Below are 13,173 nucleotides of genomic sequence, written 5' to 3' on the forward strand. Positions count from 1 at the left end.
TTATCACTATCGAAGCTATCTTCTGTTAAAAAAAGATACAAATAGCACCACATAATATGAAAATATAGTTTTATTTTTGTGTTTAAACTGTAGAACTGACAAACCTCATCAAACCATCTATTGGGTCAGTCTGTGGGTTTTTGGTTAAAGAACTGAACTCTGTTCAGACAATCTACCATGATAAAATACCATGTATAAAATTAAATGAGAATGTCATACTGATACAATACCCCACACTATTTACATAAAAGCTTACACTAGATAAAAATGTGTATGCCATAAAGTACAGAGATACAGTATATATATGTTCCATCACAGTAAATAGTCATGTTCAGCTGATAACACTGAGCCTAGATGTAACAGTGTGTCACTGTTTGTCTCTGAGGTTGCAGTCTTTACACTGCGGTCAGAAGCTCTGCCAGAATCCTGATCATAGTCTCCTGCCTGGGGTCTATCCTTGCTGATCAGCTGATCAACAAGAAGATCATCTGAGTCCACTGGTTGAGACGAGGTATTTAAAGATTCTCCCTCTTCCTGCTGCTGCTTGGCAATGAAGTCAGACTGGAAAAGGGCCTGGATCTGCGCAAGAAAGCAGTCTCCCTCCTCATCTGGCAGGGGCTCCAGGTACCTGGCCAGAGATGACAGCATCTGGTAGGAGAAGATTTAGTCAAATGAGGTAAAGACAATTAAATAGTGAAAGGGGTATGGTGGCAAGAAATATATGTGAACCATTTGTAATTACCTGGTTTTCTGCATTCATTTGCTTTAAAATGTGATCTAATCCATATCTAAGTCACAACAATAGAAAAAAACACTCTTGTGTCTTTATTGAATGCACCATTAAACATTAACAGTGCTGGAGGAAAAAGTAAATGAACCCTTGGACTAATTAGACAAATTGTCTATAAATGGAGACAGTTTAGTACTGTGGCTACTCTTCCCAGATGTGGGCACCCAGTGAAGATGGCACAACACAAAATTCTGAGGTAACCAGTTACTTCAAACCAGTTTAGTCCAATGGGTTCACGGTAAATCAGTCTAGTTTCTTGACACAGTAAATCAGTACAAATCAGCAGTACTGACCTTCTCGAGACAAGTGAGATGAGAGTCTCTGTGGAAAAATTTGTTCATCTGCACACTCCTGATCAGCAGAGAAGGAAATGGCAGTTTAGATACTCTACAAGAAGTCTTCATTTACAAAAAAGATGCAATCGACATTAGGCCATGGCTGCTACAGTCAGGTATCTTCCTCACCCAGGTGTTTGAGAGTATTTGTGAATGATCCACTGAGCTCTCCTCATCGTCTGTTCCCAGTCTGGAACGTCTTGTGATGGCAGGAAGTCGAATCTGTAGGGCAGCTCTGAGGAACAGAGAGACACTAACCAACGATGCTGTGCACAGAAGTCACCAACCTACACTGTCAGCTTGTGTGTGTGTGTGTGTGTGTGTCCGTGTGTGTGAGTGTGAGTGATTTATACGCACTCTGGGGGCCCGAGGGCTCCTGACTTTCTTTCACCAACAAGCAGGTGGTTTGGGAGTGGGGAGAGGGATTGGCTGGGTCATATGGACTTACTATCATACCAATGAAAGGGGCTCCACCTCTTGAGAAATAACTCTGCAACAATCAGCACATAGAGAATGAGATCACTCGTTCACATGTGGCAAATCCAGCGTGAGCTCTCTCCTCTCCAGTCACTTTACCTGAAACTGGTCCTGTGTGCTTATGTCCCGTACTGATGGGTTGGGGTGGAAGGAGGGATGTGAGTGGTACCAGCCCACCACACTGAAGCCCAGGGACGACAGCATGTCACAGGCCTGTGTCTGAGACAATGGGTCCATCTCACACTGCAAACCTGTGCTTACACTGTTGCATGGCTCTGCTGCACAGATCTACACACAAACACAAAGTCTGTCCATAAACACGACTGTCAAAATACATAGTGAAAAAAATTACTACTTCCTGCTCCTTTCTCTTACTTTCAGTGTTTTCTCTTCCTCATTGAAAGTCCCACCTAGTAGGCCAATTACTTCACCCCTTGACACATGGGCATGCTGAGGATCACAGCAATTCAGCATGAAAGTGAAAAGACACAATTACTCTAAAATGAAATGCAGCAAAAGATGTAGAACTGATTGTATTCTGGGGAGCTTCCTGCCTTTCAAGGTAGCAAAACAAAAGCCAAGTTAATTAACTCCTCTAACATAGTGAAGAAACCTTCTTCCGGATGATTTGCTGTTTTATGGCAAAAACAATTTTTCTTGTTTTGAACATGTAGAACAAAGCAAACACAGCTCTTTATAAGTAGACAAACCAAAACATTAAATTCTAAGTATATATATAATTAAATACATGAAGGTTTTCAACCCATACCAACAAAGAGAAACAGTTCATTAAAAATGCAAATGTACAACTACATAACTAAGCAAATAGTCTTAATTAAAGGAAAGATGCACAACTAATTCTGGGCATGTCAGTCCCACAGTACAAGAGAATACATTCAGTGGGTGTGTTTGTGTGTATAGCGTACCATGTCCATGATGAGAAGAGTCTCAGCACAAACAATAACCTGGAACGGTTCCTGAAGAAAACAGCAAAGTAGAGCTTTATACAAATGGTGACTCAGGGTTAGAACGATTAGTTAACAATTAACTTACTGTGAGGTCCATGCTGGTTAATATAGCTGTCAATGACATATGGTCATACAAAATGCATAACATTTCTGTACCGTCTAATTGAACAGACAGTTTTAAGGTAGGATGAAAGAAGGTTATGGAGACATAACTCAGATTAAATTTGTGGTAAAACTTTCTGATGGATTAGATTACTGTTCAGTGAGTGATTGATAGAAGACCACTGACCTGTACATCCTCTCCAAAAGATCTGCAGGGAATCAGCTGGAAGGGATCAAAAGACCTAGTAAAAGGAGTGAGATCATAAGCACTTATATATGTCTAAGTCCAAGTTGTGAGGAATTCAGCATGTTGTTGCATCAATCCATCACCCTCACCCTCTGTATCTGGACACCTTGCAGGGTTTAGGCCGCTTCTTCATCTCCTCTCTCTGCATAGCCAGTTCCTCAGCAGTCAAATGCTGATGGATAAACACCAACAACACAGTAGCAGTGAATGTATTGACGTTAATCAACTCATGATCAATAGCCGTGCGTGTCTGAAAGTGTTCACACCTCATAGGTCTGTCCCTCCAAATCTTTAGCGTCACACCAGTTTCCCCATATGTCCCTGACGCGGCGCTTCCTGGTCCGCTACAACCAATCAACAGTTAGCTCAAGGTCCAGAAAGCTCACAGCTCAGATCCTTCAGGTTTAGCTGAGGTTCTAAGTACCTACCATGCTCTGTAGTCTCTGGGCGAGCTGATAAGCTTCCAGCACATCTTTGCCCTCCTTATGCTTGGAGCGATCCACCACCTTTGGGCGGTTATACACCGCTTGCTCTGTAAAAGGAAAGACAGAGCCCCAAATGAAAAAGGGAAGCAGGATTTTAAAAAAGAAGAATAGAATAACATGTTGTTATAGGTTCAGTGAAGTCACCACAGTTGAAGTTGATGGCACCAATGAGTTCCAGGTAGGTGTGTATTCTCCCAATGCAGTTGACATCTCCACAGTTCTTCAGGCCAGGGCGAACTGACGTCTTGTTTAGATACCTGGGCTTGCTCTTCAACCTGTCAAATGAGGACGACAATAATCCTCCTTTATCCCTTTGAGCATGTTCGCTCATTTTCAACTCAGACGTAAAAGATTTGAATTTTACCACTGATCCAGGATGTAGTTTCTGATCTTCAGATATCTTTCAGGAGTCTTTGATGGTCTTCCCTCAAAGAATTCAGGAATAGCTTGTTTCTCATCCTCAGTGATCGTCTCCATGTTCATCTCAATTTCTTGCTCAGGTACTTTAAGCTCCTCCTCTTCCTCATCATCTGTGTCCTGCTCTTCTTCTGGTCTCTCAGTTATATTCCACTCTGTCTTATCAGCAGAATCTAAGAGGCAAATATGGGAACAGTGAGAGATGATAAAGCTTAGAAGTCATTATTGTGGACATACACAAAATACAGGAGGTATTCATCTTACCCATGCCATCACTGTATGGTTCTTCCAACCGACCAGTCTCCGCTGAGCTCTCAGACTGCGAACAATGGCCGTCAATCTCATCAGTCATTTGCTTTGAGTCTGTTTGACATCCTGCGTGGAGGTTTTTTAGAAGAGTTGATACTCTCTGATTGCTTATCTTGTCCTCATTAGTTTGACCGTATTCCTCTGAGCAAGGGAGCAAAGATGTGGGTTGAAGACTTTGCGGCGGTAGCAAGATGTTGCTGTGTTGGTCCTTTGTTTCGATCTGACCTACGCCTTTCTGCTCTTCTATGGTGTCATCTGTCTGGCTCTCAGTGCCTGTTTGCTGCTCTGGTTCACAATCTTCACTTTTGAACATAGTCTCAGGTTTGTCATCAGAGTCTTCACTGTCACTCAGGTCATCTGTGATGTCTACATCCTCATCCTCAGAATGCTTCTCTATTCGGACAGTGTTGGTCAAAGTGTTACAATGGCTGGAAGTGGGCTGAGGAGGGTGTGTGTGCAGCACAGGACCTGCAGAGGGAGCTGCAGCTCTGGGTTCTGATTTAGTCTGAAAAAAAATGTACAGATGATGAAAGACTTTTGCAGTGTTTTTGCATTTTGCTTTTGACAGAGTCTGGAAAGCACAAGTTGAGAAATACTTGAAAAGAGAGACTACAATTACACTTAAACAGTTATCAATGTAGACCTGTGGGGTAATAAGTAAAGGCAAGACTCACCTTGTGTTTGAAATACTGCCTGGCATAGCTCTTGACCTGGAGAACACTACGACTACCCACCAACTTGGCAATCTTAGTCCACCTTCGACCGAACTGAGCCTGCACAAAAACACGTTAGTCACAGAGCAATTTAGACAAAATACAAAGACAATACCTCACATACATCAGGTGTTATACCTGCTACAGGCCTCAAAGTAACAACCAACAACAGTGAATATTAGCATGTTGACAAGAGAAGCTTACCAGCCCTTCATCAAACAGCTCTTTCTCTTGTTTGGACCAGCGAGAAGATGAACCTGAGGCTGAGGCCTTGGCTGGAGACCTGAAGATCCAACAGACAAAAGTGTGACATCAATGCCAACAACAGGAGGAATGGGCAGACTGTGCTCACATGAATGTTGGAGGGAAAACTTACCTCTTTACTTTGGGTTTGTTGTTAACATCACTTTCCCAAATGTGATTGGGAATCTCCTTTCCTGCCAGATAGTACCTGTAAGTCAGTTTAGGACTAGCAGCTTAAGAATGAAAAGCTGTTGTAGTGTGCAGATCTACAACAATTCCGTGATGAATCTGCAATTATTTAGAAAACTAATAAAGCTTTATCAATAATTTACAAAATTAGATTTTATAAAAAATTTAATGGTTCAGCTCAGTTGTGTCTCTTTTTTGTCTCACCACTACTGTAGACTGCAGATCTTTAGGTTTTAAGCTGTTGGTCTAAAGATATTACCTTATCTAATGTTTTATAAACCAAACACTGATTATGTGACAAAATAATCCTGCTGACTAACCTACTATCAAAATAACTGGTAACAATTTTAGTTTGTAAATATGATCCAAACAGATGGTGTGGTTCAATTTCCAAATAATTAAATGTGAGAAAGAGTGAAATCAGCTCAATCCAAAAATATATGTAGGTATGACTTGATATTTGCCTCAGATTAAATGAACTGATAATGAAGTTTTTAAGAATTTTGCACATGATTTGTCATCTGTGGACAAACTCCTACAGGTACGATCATTTCTACATTTCTATATCAAAGTCATGTAGCCTGTCAGCTCTGTTGTTTACAGTGAAGCTGCTGTGCAGAAATGATGCATTTGATGCCAGTGAAAGGATACTGTTCCTCCAGCAGCATCCTCTCTATCACCTCCCTGTTCTCCGGGCTGATGGAGCTGTCCAGCTCCCACGGCTGCACAACAGACGACAGACACAAACAGTGTCACAACAGACAAAGACATAATCACAACAGACACAGACAACGTCACGACAGACACAGACAGCGTCACGACAGACACAGACAGCGGCACGACAGACACAGACAACGTCACGACAGACAAAGACATAATCACAACAGACACAGACAGCGTGACAACAGACACAGACAGCGTCACGACAGACAGTGTCACAACAGAGACAGCGTCACAACAAACAGTGTCACAATACACACAAACAGCGTCACAACAGACAAAGACATCATCACAACAGACAGACAACGTCACAACAGGAACAGACGTCACAACAGACAGACAACGTCACAACAGACACAGCATCACAGCAGACACACTGTCACAACAGACACAGCTACACAGGAGCTGATGGCCTGAGCCTCACACAAACGTACTAGTATCCCTGCGCTGCTCCTCCAGGCAGACTGGACGTGCTGCTCCTGGACCAGAGCTCCTCCATCCAGCTCGCTGCAACACAAACCAAAGCAGCTGCCGTGAGCACAACAGACACCACCAGCTCCAGCCTGTCCCGCGGCACCGACAGCAACAAGCAGCGGCTCTCTGAGGACTCGGGCCGGGCTGCAGCACACACGACCGGGGGACAGTATAAATATCAGTCCACCGGGAACCTTACCTGCTTTCAAACTCGTCTCCCTCAATATCAACATCCACCTCGTCCTCCATGTTGTCTGGTGAACGTAAACAAAGACGAGGAGAGGGCTCAGTGCGTGAAAACAGCGCACTGCGTCACTCACAGCGACACCTTGTGGCTGGGGGACCTATCACACCCAGCTTTTACACTACCTTATCAGTGTAACTCCGCAGTCATCTCCAAGTCCTATTCTTTCCTATGTGATTTTCTGAAGAATAAAGATGCCAAGAATAAAGCTGCATGAACGTGCTCCTGTTCCTCTCCTCCAGCACTGTGAACAGGTCACCTGAGCTCTAGTCTTTCTCATGTCCACCACCAGTCCCGTTGCCTTTGTCACACTGAGCTACAGATGGTAGCTGAAGTCCATGGAGGGTGAAGAGGAAGGGACAGAGGACAGTCCCCTGTGGTACCCCAGTATTGTTGATGGGGTGTAGACACAAGTGAGCAGGTAAATGATGGCATCCTCAACTCCTAGTCCAGGTGGATGGGTGAACTGTAGCTGTAGCAAAGCTGATTTATGAGTCTCTGCCACAGCATAGGGACCCTGTGAGACCCTGTGAGACCCTGTGCAGGGCCGGAGTCACAGTGTCAAATCTGTTACAAAACAGATTCATTTTCTTCACCCAATCCAAACTGCCTTCAGCTCCTCTGCCTGAAACCAGTGATTGTCCTCATGCCATTCCACACCTCTCTGTTGTTCTGCTGAACTTTCCACTCCAGCTTGTACCTGTACTTCTCCTTGGCCTCCCTTATCTTTATCACTTGTTTTTGACCTTAACCAGTTGTCGTAGTTGAATTGCGCTAATGAGTTATAACACATAATCTTTGATGCCTCTCAGAGAACCAGACTGCTCCCTGATTTTTAATTCGTTACCAGGACCAGCAACTTTATCCTTGTTGAACTTGTGCCTGTGTCCTATGACAATTGGACATGTATGTGGACACTGGCTATCTGTCCATGACAGAATCGATCTCAAGATTTCTTGGTCCATAAAGCATTTTACTAGTTTGGCACGCAGAACATCCAAACTCTCAAAGTTCACAGACTTAAGTGTCTGGCGATAGAGTTTGCAGTGCATATGGAACACCCTGTCTGCTGATTCTAAGTTTGCATATAACTTGAAAAGTGTATTGAGCATAATGAATGCTCTTAGAGAAGTCACTAATGTGCTTATTTGACCGCTGTTCTTAACATCAATTACATGTCCATGTAGTTCACTGTAAGAAAAGTGTGATCACCAGTTCACACTATGGCTGCACATGAAAGCACACACACAAAGCCAAAAGACGACAAAAAAGGTTTTTATTTAGAAATTCACAGTTTCTAATTTCACTACAGTTTTTGTAGCAACTCACTCGTGCTCAAAAATACTGTGCAGCTCTTGAGAGTACTCAGAGAGAGAAAAGGAAAGGGAGAAATAAATGACAGTACTTGACATATAAGGTAGAAAAATAAAAAGGCATGAAGAGTCATACAAAGTGCACACTGAGCTCCAAGAATTTCTCTCTGAGGGCTTTCTTTATATTCTCTGTTTTGTGGGGATAAGCAGATTTAAAGTAGTCTTTCTTATTACAGACACACTCGCATACATGAGAACAACAAAATAATCCTCATGTGCATACAGATTTACACACGCACACACACACACACACACAAATAAGATCGTACACATTCGGAAAGGATAAAAATAACTCAATGTTTTGCTCATCTTGTAGAACAATCACATTAATAGTGTTGCAAATCATAACCCATCTTTTTCGTGTTCCCTTTATTCAACAACTTGTGCCATTCTCACAAACCACATCTACCGTTTAAGGTGGGGCAAACATGAAGTCAAAGAACAGTGATAAGTGAATAAAAGACTGAGCGGGTGCAGGATGAGAGATGAAGATGGGCTCGTCAGGAGAGCAGACATGTAGACCGAGTAAGCTTCTGATGGGAACATGTCTGGTTAACAGTGGGCGTATTTAAAGTTTTCCTCACAGTCAAAGATTGAGCAGTGGGGGTTAGGAGGAGACCCCAGAGGGTGAGGATATGTGAAGAGAAAGGAGCGCTGTAGAAGGTGGTTAGACGACTCTCTAACTGAAGAGTAGACTTAAAGTAAATCTGTGTCCAACCGCACAGAACCAATCAGAAACCACATACATACATATAGAAAAACACTTTAATTTAATTTTATAAAAAATGAATATGCTTTTCACAGGTTAACTCCCTATGGTGCTGGAACAGTGTTCTGAGTGAAACCATGAGCTAGGTGAGTTCATCAGATCATCCAGCAAACATGCAGAAACTAGCGCACAGAGGATGGGATAACAAAAAACACTCAGTTTAGCCTTTTCCACTACTTCCCACTATCCACTAGCTCTGAGCAAACACAATAGCAGCAGTGTAGTCAATGTTGTAGTTGGACACATACACCGCTGCTGGACATGTGACTTAGCAAATTTGACATTTCAGGCTGTCAGCACCCAAAATAAAATGTTTGAGAGGGGTGGGGGGCAGTGAGAAAAAATGTCCATGGTTAAAGCCATCCACCACGACTATATGCAACAGTACCGTTGAGTGCATTTCTTTGTAAAATTTCTATGTAACATGGTCACATGAATAAACTTCTGTGACGCTGCAAGAGACTGACAAGCCAGTGTCTGTTAGAAAAAACTGTAGTCATTTAAATAAATAAATAGATAAATAAAACTGGTCTGTCAGACTCGACTGCAGGATCCCAGTGGGGTATGTGTATGGTCAAAGTGTAAACATTCAGTTTTGCTACACTATGGGCTCTTACTGTAATTCTGTGCCCTCAGCAGGAAACCTGTTCCTCCATACTGGTTATGGGAATCATTTAAAGAAACCACAGCAGCAATGACGAGAGGGGCTCAGTTATGGATGATACAAATAATTAAATATGACAGAAAAGAGAATAAAGAATAATACAGAGGGGCTCTAGCCTGTTTGAAAGCCTCTAACCTTCAGAGTCACAACAGCACGGCTTCTCTTCACAAAGTGCGCGAGCAACATTGTTGGGCCCAGCCCAAACTAACTGAGTGGGGCTAACAATTCAGTGTTAGGTTATAGGATCTAAAGACTGCTGCTATTGTATTTGTAACATGAGGTTAAAAGAGAAAATCTAAGAGGACTAACACATTCAGACTTTCACCGCATCCAAAATGGTTTTCGTCATTTAGCTCTGACGGTTGGTTTGGAACAGACTGACAGAGTAGGTGAAATGGAAAGAGTCTGGTCTGTACACTCTAGTCCCATACAAACACCTGCAGTCATGTTAGAATGCAACACTAAGACAGAAGGGATAAGATAAAATAATGGCAATGAAAGACAGAAGCAAACAGGAATAAGAGAAGCAGTTTGCCTTGATCCTAAGTCCTCTCACAATGACGCATTTAATCCCATACGAGCAGCCTTCTTCATGCCCCTGTAGGTGAAGGAACGTAGAGTTGAGGCCAGCGCCTCTCCTCACTGTGCTCAGAGTGGGGAAAATAAAATCACTGGTGCTCAACTGTCTGGGACAATGTGCTTATGCAGTAGAAAAACATCTTAGCCACACTGTAACTGATTTGACTTGTAATAATGTTTCACCCCCCACCATATTATCTCTCTCAGCAATAATATCTCAAAAGGTCTACAACAGATATAAAGGCACATAACCGTAAACAGGTCTCTGACAGGAACAGATAGGGGCCGGACAGTGTCTAACTACTGCTACCATACCCAATTCAGTTCCATGGTGCGCCTGCATGCTCAAGGGAAATGTGGTTCTTTGGGATGCAGTAAGACCTTATCTCTTCACAAGTATGCTACCATATACTGTGTGCCTGGTTGTGAATTAAAAGTTGTGTGTAAGTGAAATGTGTGTCTTTCAGACATGTCCAGTGACGGCTGTCACACCGATGGTCCCAACACTGATCTCCTTGTTTCCCTTCATAAGTTGCTGCAGGGTGGGCAGAGAACCGACTCCTCCTGTTGGCATGTGGGGGAACTGCAGCTCTGCTTGCCTCGACTTCCGCCGCTTCATGGAACGCTTCTCGTGACGGGATTTGGTGGGAGGCTGATGGAGGGGGTAATTCAGACTGTGGCCATTGCATAGGCCAATGGGGGGGAAAATGGGAGAGGGAGGGGGGAGGCGACTTGTGAAGGATTCCTCAGAGTGGGTAGACGAGCTGCTGCTGCTGGTCTCTGAAGGAAATTCCTTAGGGGTGCATGTGGGCAATGACGACACCTCCTCTGTTGAGGGAAGGGAAGGTGGCAGTGGGGGAGCAGGAAGTGGAAGAGGAGGAGGAGGAGGAGGAGGAAGGGGAAGGATATGGGGTGGTGCAGGTAGGCTTGGGTGGAATCCATTACACTTGGGAACCCCATTTGTGAGCGGAGTGCAGGAATCGGATGCCTTCAGAGTCTCAATCTTATCCAAAGACTTTGTCTTGCAGCGCTTTTTCTACAGGAAAAAACAACAACAAAAAACAAAACAATTAACAGCAGATTTAAAGAAAGTCAAGATACATTTAATACTGTAAGTATTAACCACTTTTGTGCTAGACACTGCTGTCACACAAATGGGCCAGAGCAGGGTGGGAATTATGGAATCTAGTTTTTACAAGAATCAAATATCATTGAAACTACTTATCTAAGCAAAGTATTTAGATCTAACCCCAGTGTTAGAAAGTAACTTCACAGAAGCAGATGTGTGAATTATGTTTTAACTTGGATGGACAAGCATTGTTTACAAGGACAAAAGCAAAGTCCACGGTGTCAGCAAAGAAGTGGTTCACAGATATATCAGGCATGTGCTGAATGCTCCTCAGCTCTTCAACACACTTAAGGTACAGACAGACTGAGTGAAAACACACAGTAGTTAAAGTAAGGCGGCCGTCACAGCCAACAGCAGTGGGCGGAACAGACACTGTACCTTTTTCTCTGGAGAAAACCTTAGAGGTTCTACAATGTACAAGTCATCTGGACCTACTGGGGAGGGGAGAGAGGGGGCAGGTTAATGATGGAATGGGAAACAGATATATGTACATGTAACAAGCATGAAGTGACCTTGCAAGTAGTTTGAATTAAAAATGCATCTGCAGCTAATGCCTGCACAGAAGATAGCACAAATAATTAGATTAAAACAACAAAGATTGAGCGACAAAAAAAAAAAAAAAAAAAAAATCACTAAAAACAAGTTTTGTCATTAACCACTACTTGCAAATGTCTACCATGAGCCAGCAAAGCATCGCGCTCTATTATTACACTCCTTAAGCCTGCATGTGGACGCAAGCTGCCAATGACAAGCTCTCAGACTCAAGGGCAAACATGTGCATACACACACACACACACGCGCACACAGAGGCACGCACGCACGCACGCACGCACGCACTCTATTAAGGGATAATGAACAGCAGGGGGAGTTTTAGGTTTCATGAGTCAAAGTCTTTTCTTTTATTGGTTGCACCAGCCCCTCCTTTTTGGCCTGTTTTGCTTGAGGCACTGGCAACACCCGGGATATCAACCACTAAGCATGGCCACATGTGTGGGAGGGAACAGTGGAGATTTACTGTAGAGAGTAGGAGAGATGGAAAGACAAAGGAAAAGTGAAGAAAGGCTGGGTAGTGCTTGGATGGGGACAGCTACGCAGTAAGAGCTGTAGCAGGCTGATGCTGCTAGATTGAAACGGTTACAATAGCAGAATTATATAATCTTTGCAAGAGCTATGTTGGCATTATCACGTCTCAGTGTTCTTATGTTTCAGTGACAAAGCCAGAGGGACAAACACAACAAATAGTAAAACAGAAGGCAGGTTTGAGGAGAGACTTGTGTATGTGGTTTTTAGAAAGCTCTTACCTTCTGTGGAGGACAGGTGGAATGACTTTGAGCGAACCAGGGGACAGGTGACCCTGCGGTTTAGGCTCATGTCATCATAGGAGGAAAAGCATCTGAATAACAAGGAACAACACGAGCAGCCAACATTTGTAAAGTGCAGTTTATGTTGTCATGACTTCTACAGTTAGTGGCAAGACAGGAGTGACCTAAATTAAGTAAAAACTGATTCATATTGTTCAGTTCAAAAAAATACAACACTGGGTGTAAGGACTTATAATGACACACCAAACAATCGCACAACAATACTCTGTAGCTTAGCGAATCAAACACAAGCAGGCATTTGTGTGTTACAAACCTCTTGGGGCTGGGGTAGTGGCTGCTCTTGGGCAGGGCAACAGCGGTGGTGTTGGGGCTGGGAGAGGAGCCACAGCAGCACTGCAGACACAGCAAGAGGCCCAGTGACAGACACAGAACCAGAGAGACCACCAGGTAGCTCTGACGATCAGATACCTGTAGAGAAAAAGACCAACAAGAACGATGGTTATGTCCTGAAATGTCTAATTCCAAAGATCCTACTTCCAAACTATCTACACATATTGTCCAGTATGGGTCTGTTTAAAAGGGTAATAAAAATGAAGGAAAGCCCATTCCATAGCACTCATTTTA

General features: G+C 43.3%; 2 protein-coding genes across 5 annotated transcripts in view; both read right to left on the reverse strand.

The window, feature by feature from the left end:
* Positions 1-52: 52 nt before the first annotated feature.
* Positions 53-6,743, reverse strand: mysm1 (Myb-like, SWIRM and MPN domains 1). Its single transcript, XM_026305525.1, has 20 exons — positions 6,669-6,743; positions 6,430-6,502; positions 5,927-5,997; positions 5,220-5,294; positions 5,048-5,126; positions 4,805-4,903; positions 4,086-4,635; positions 3,769-3,994; positions 3,549-3,679; positions 3,348-3,451; positions 3,186-3,263; positions 3,009-3,091; positions 2,860-2,914; positions 2,529-2,579; positions 1,978-2,052; positions 1,702-1,890; positions 1,483-1,615; positions 1,255-1,360; positions 1,084-1,141; positions 53-648 (listed from the first exon to the last, which is right to left on the reverse strand). The coding sequence occupies exons 1-20, from the start codon at positions 6,716-6,718 to the stop codon at positions 313-315; spliced, it is 2,622 nt and encodes an 873-aa protein (XP_026161310.1). The 5' UTR covers positions 6,719-6,743; the 3' UTR covers positions 53-312.
* A 1,229-nt stretch (positions 6,744-7,972) lies between these two features.
* suco (SUN domain containing ossification factor) overlaps positions 7,973-13,173 on the reverse strand; it is a 34,691-nt gene continuing 29,490 nt past the window's right edge. For 2 of the 4 annotated variants that reach the window (XM_026304888.1, XM_026304887.1), the window contains exons 20-23: positions 12,863-13,017; positions 12,529-12,620; positions 11,606-11,661; positions 10,562-11,134 (exon numbers count right to left, since the gene is read on the reverse strand). In XM_026304888.1, the coding sequence (XP_026160673.1) occupies positions 10,562-11,134; positions 11,606-11,661; positions 12,529-12,620; positions 12,863-13,017 (876 nt within the window). Of the gene's footprint in view, positions 11,135-11,605; positions 11,662-12,528; positions 12,621-12,862; positions 13,018-13,173 lie in introns of all 4 variants that reach the window. The other 2 variants (XM_026304886.1, XM_026304885.1) reach the window with 2 other exon arrangements.

Source organism: Mastacembelus armatus, chromosome 4, assembly GCF_900324485.2.
Source record: "Mastacembelus armatus chromosome 4, fMasArm1.2, whole genome shotgun sequence".
Taxonomy (NCBI): Eukaryota; Metazoa; Chordata; class Actinopteri; order Synbranchiformes; family Mastacembelidae; genus Mastacembelus; species Mastacembelus armatus.

Excerpts from the sequence above, each read along its gene's own strand:
- mysm1 (XM_026305525.1), bottom strand. The coding sequence starts at position 6,718 with ATGGAGGACGAGGTGGATGTTGATATTGAGGGAGACGAGTTTGAAAGC. Across the intron at positions 5,998-6,429 it reads GGAGCAGCGCAGGGATACTA|CCGTGGGAGCTGGACAGCTC; the intron begins GTACGTTTGTGT and ends TCTGTTGTGCAG. Across the intron at positions 2,915-3,008 it reads AAGGTGTCCAGATACAGAGG|GTCTTTTGATCCCTTCCAGC; the intron begins GTGAGGGTGATG and ends TCCTTTTACTAG.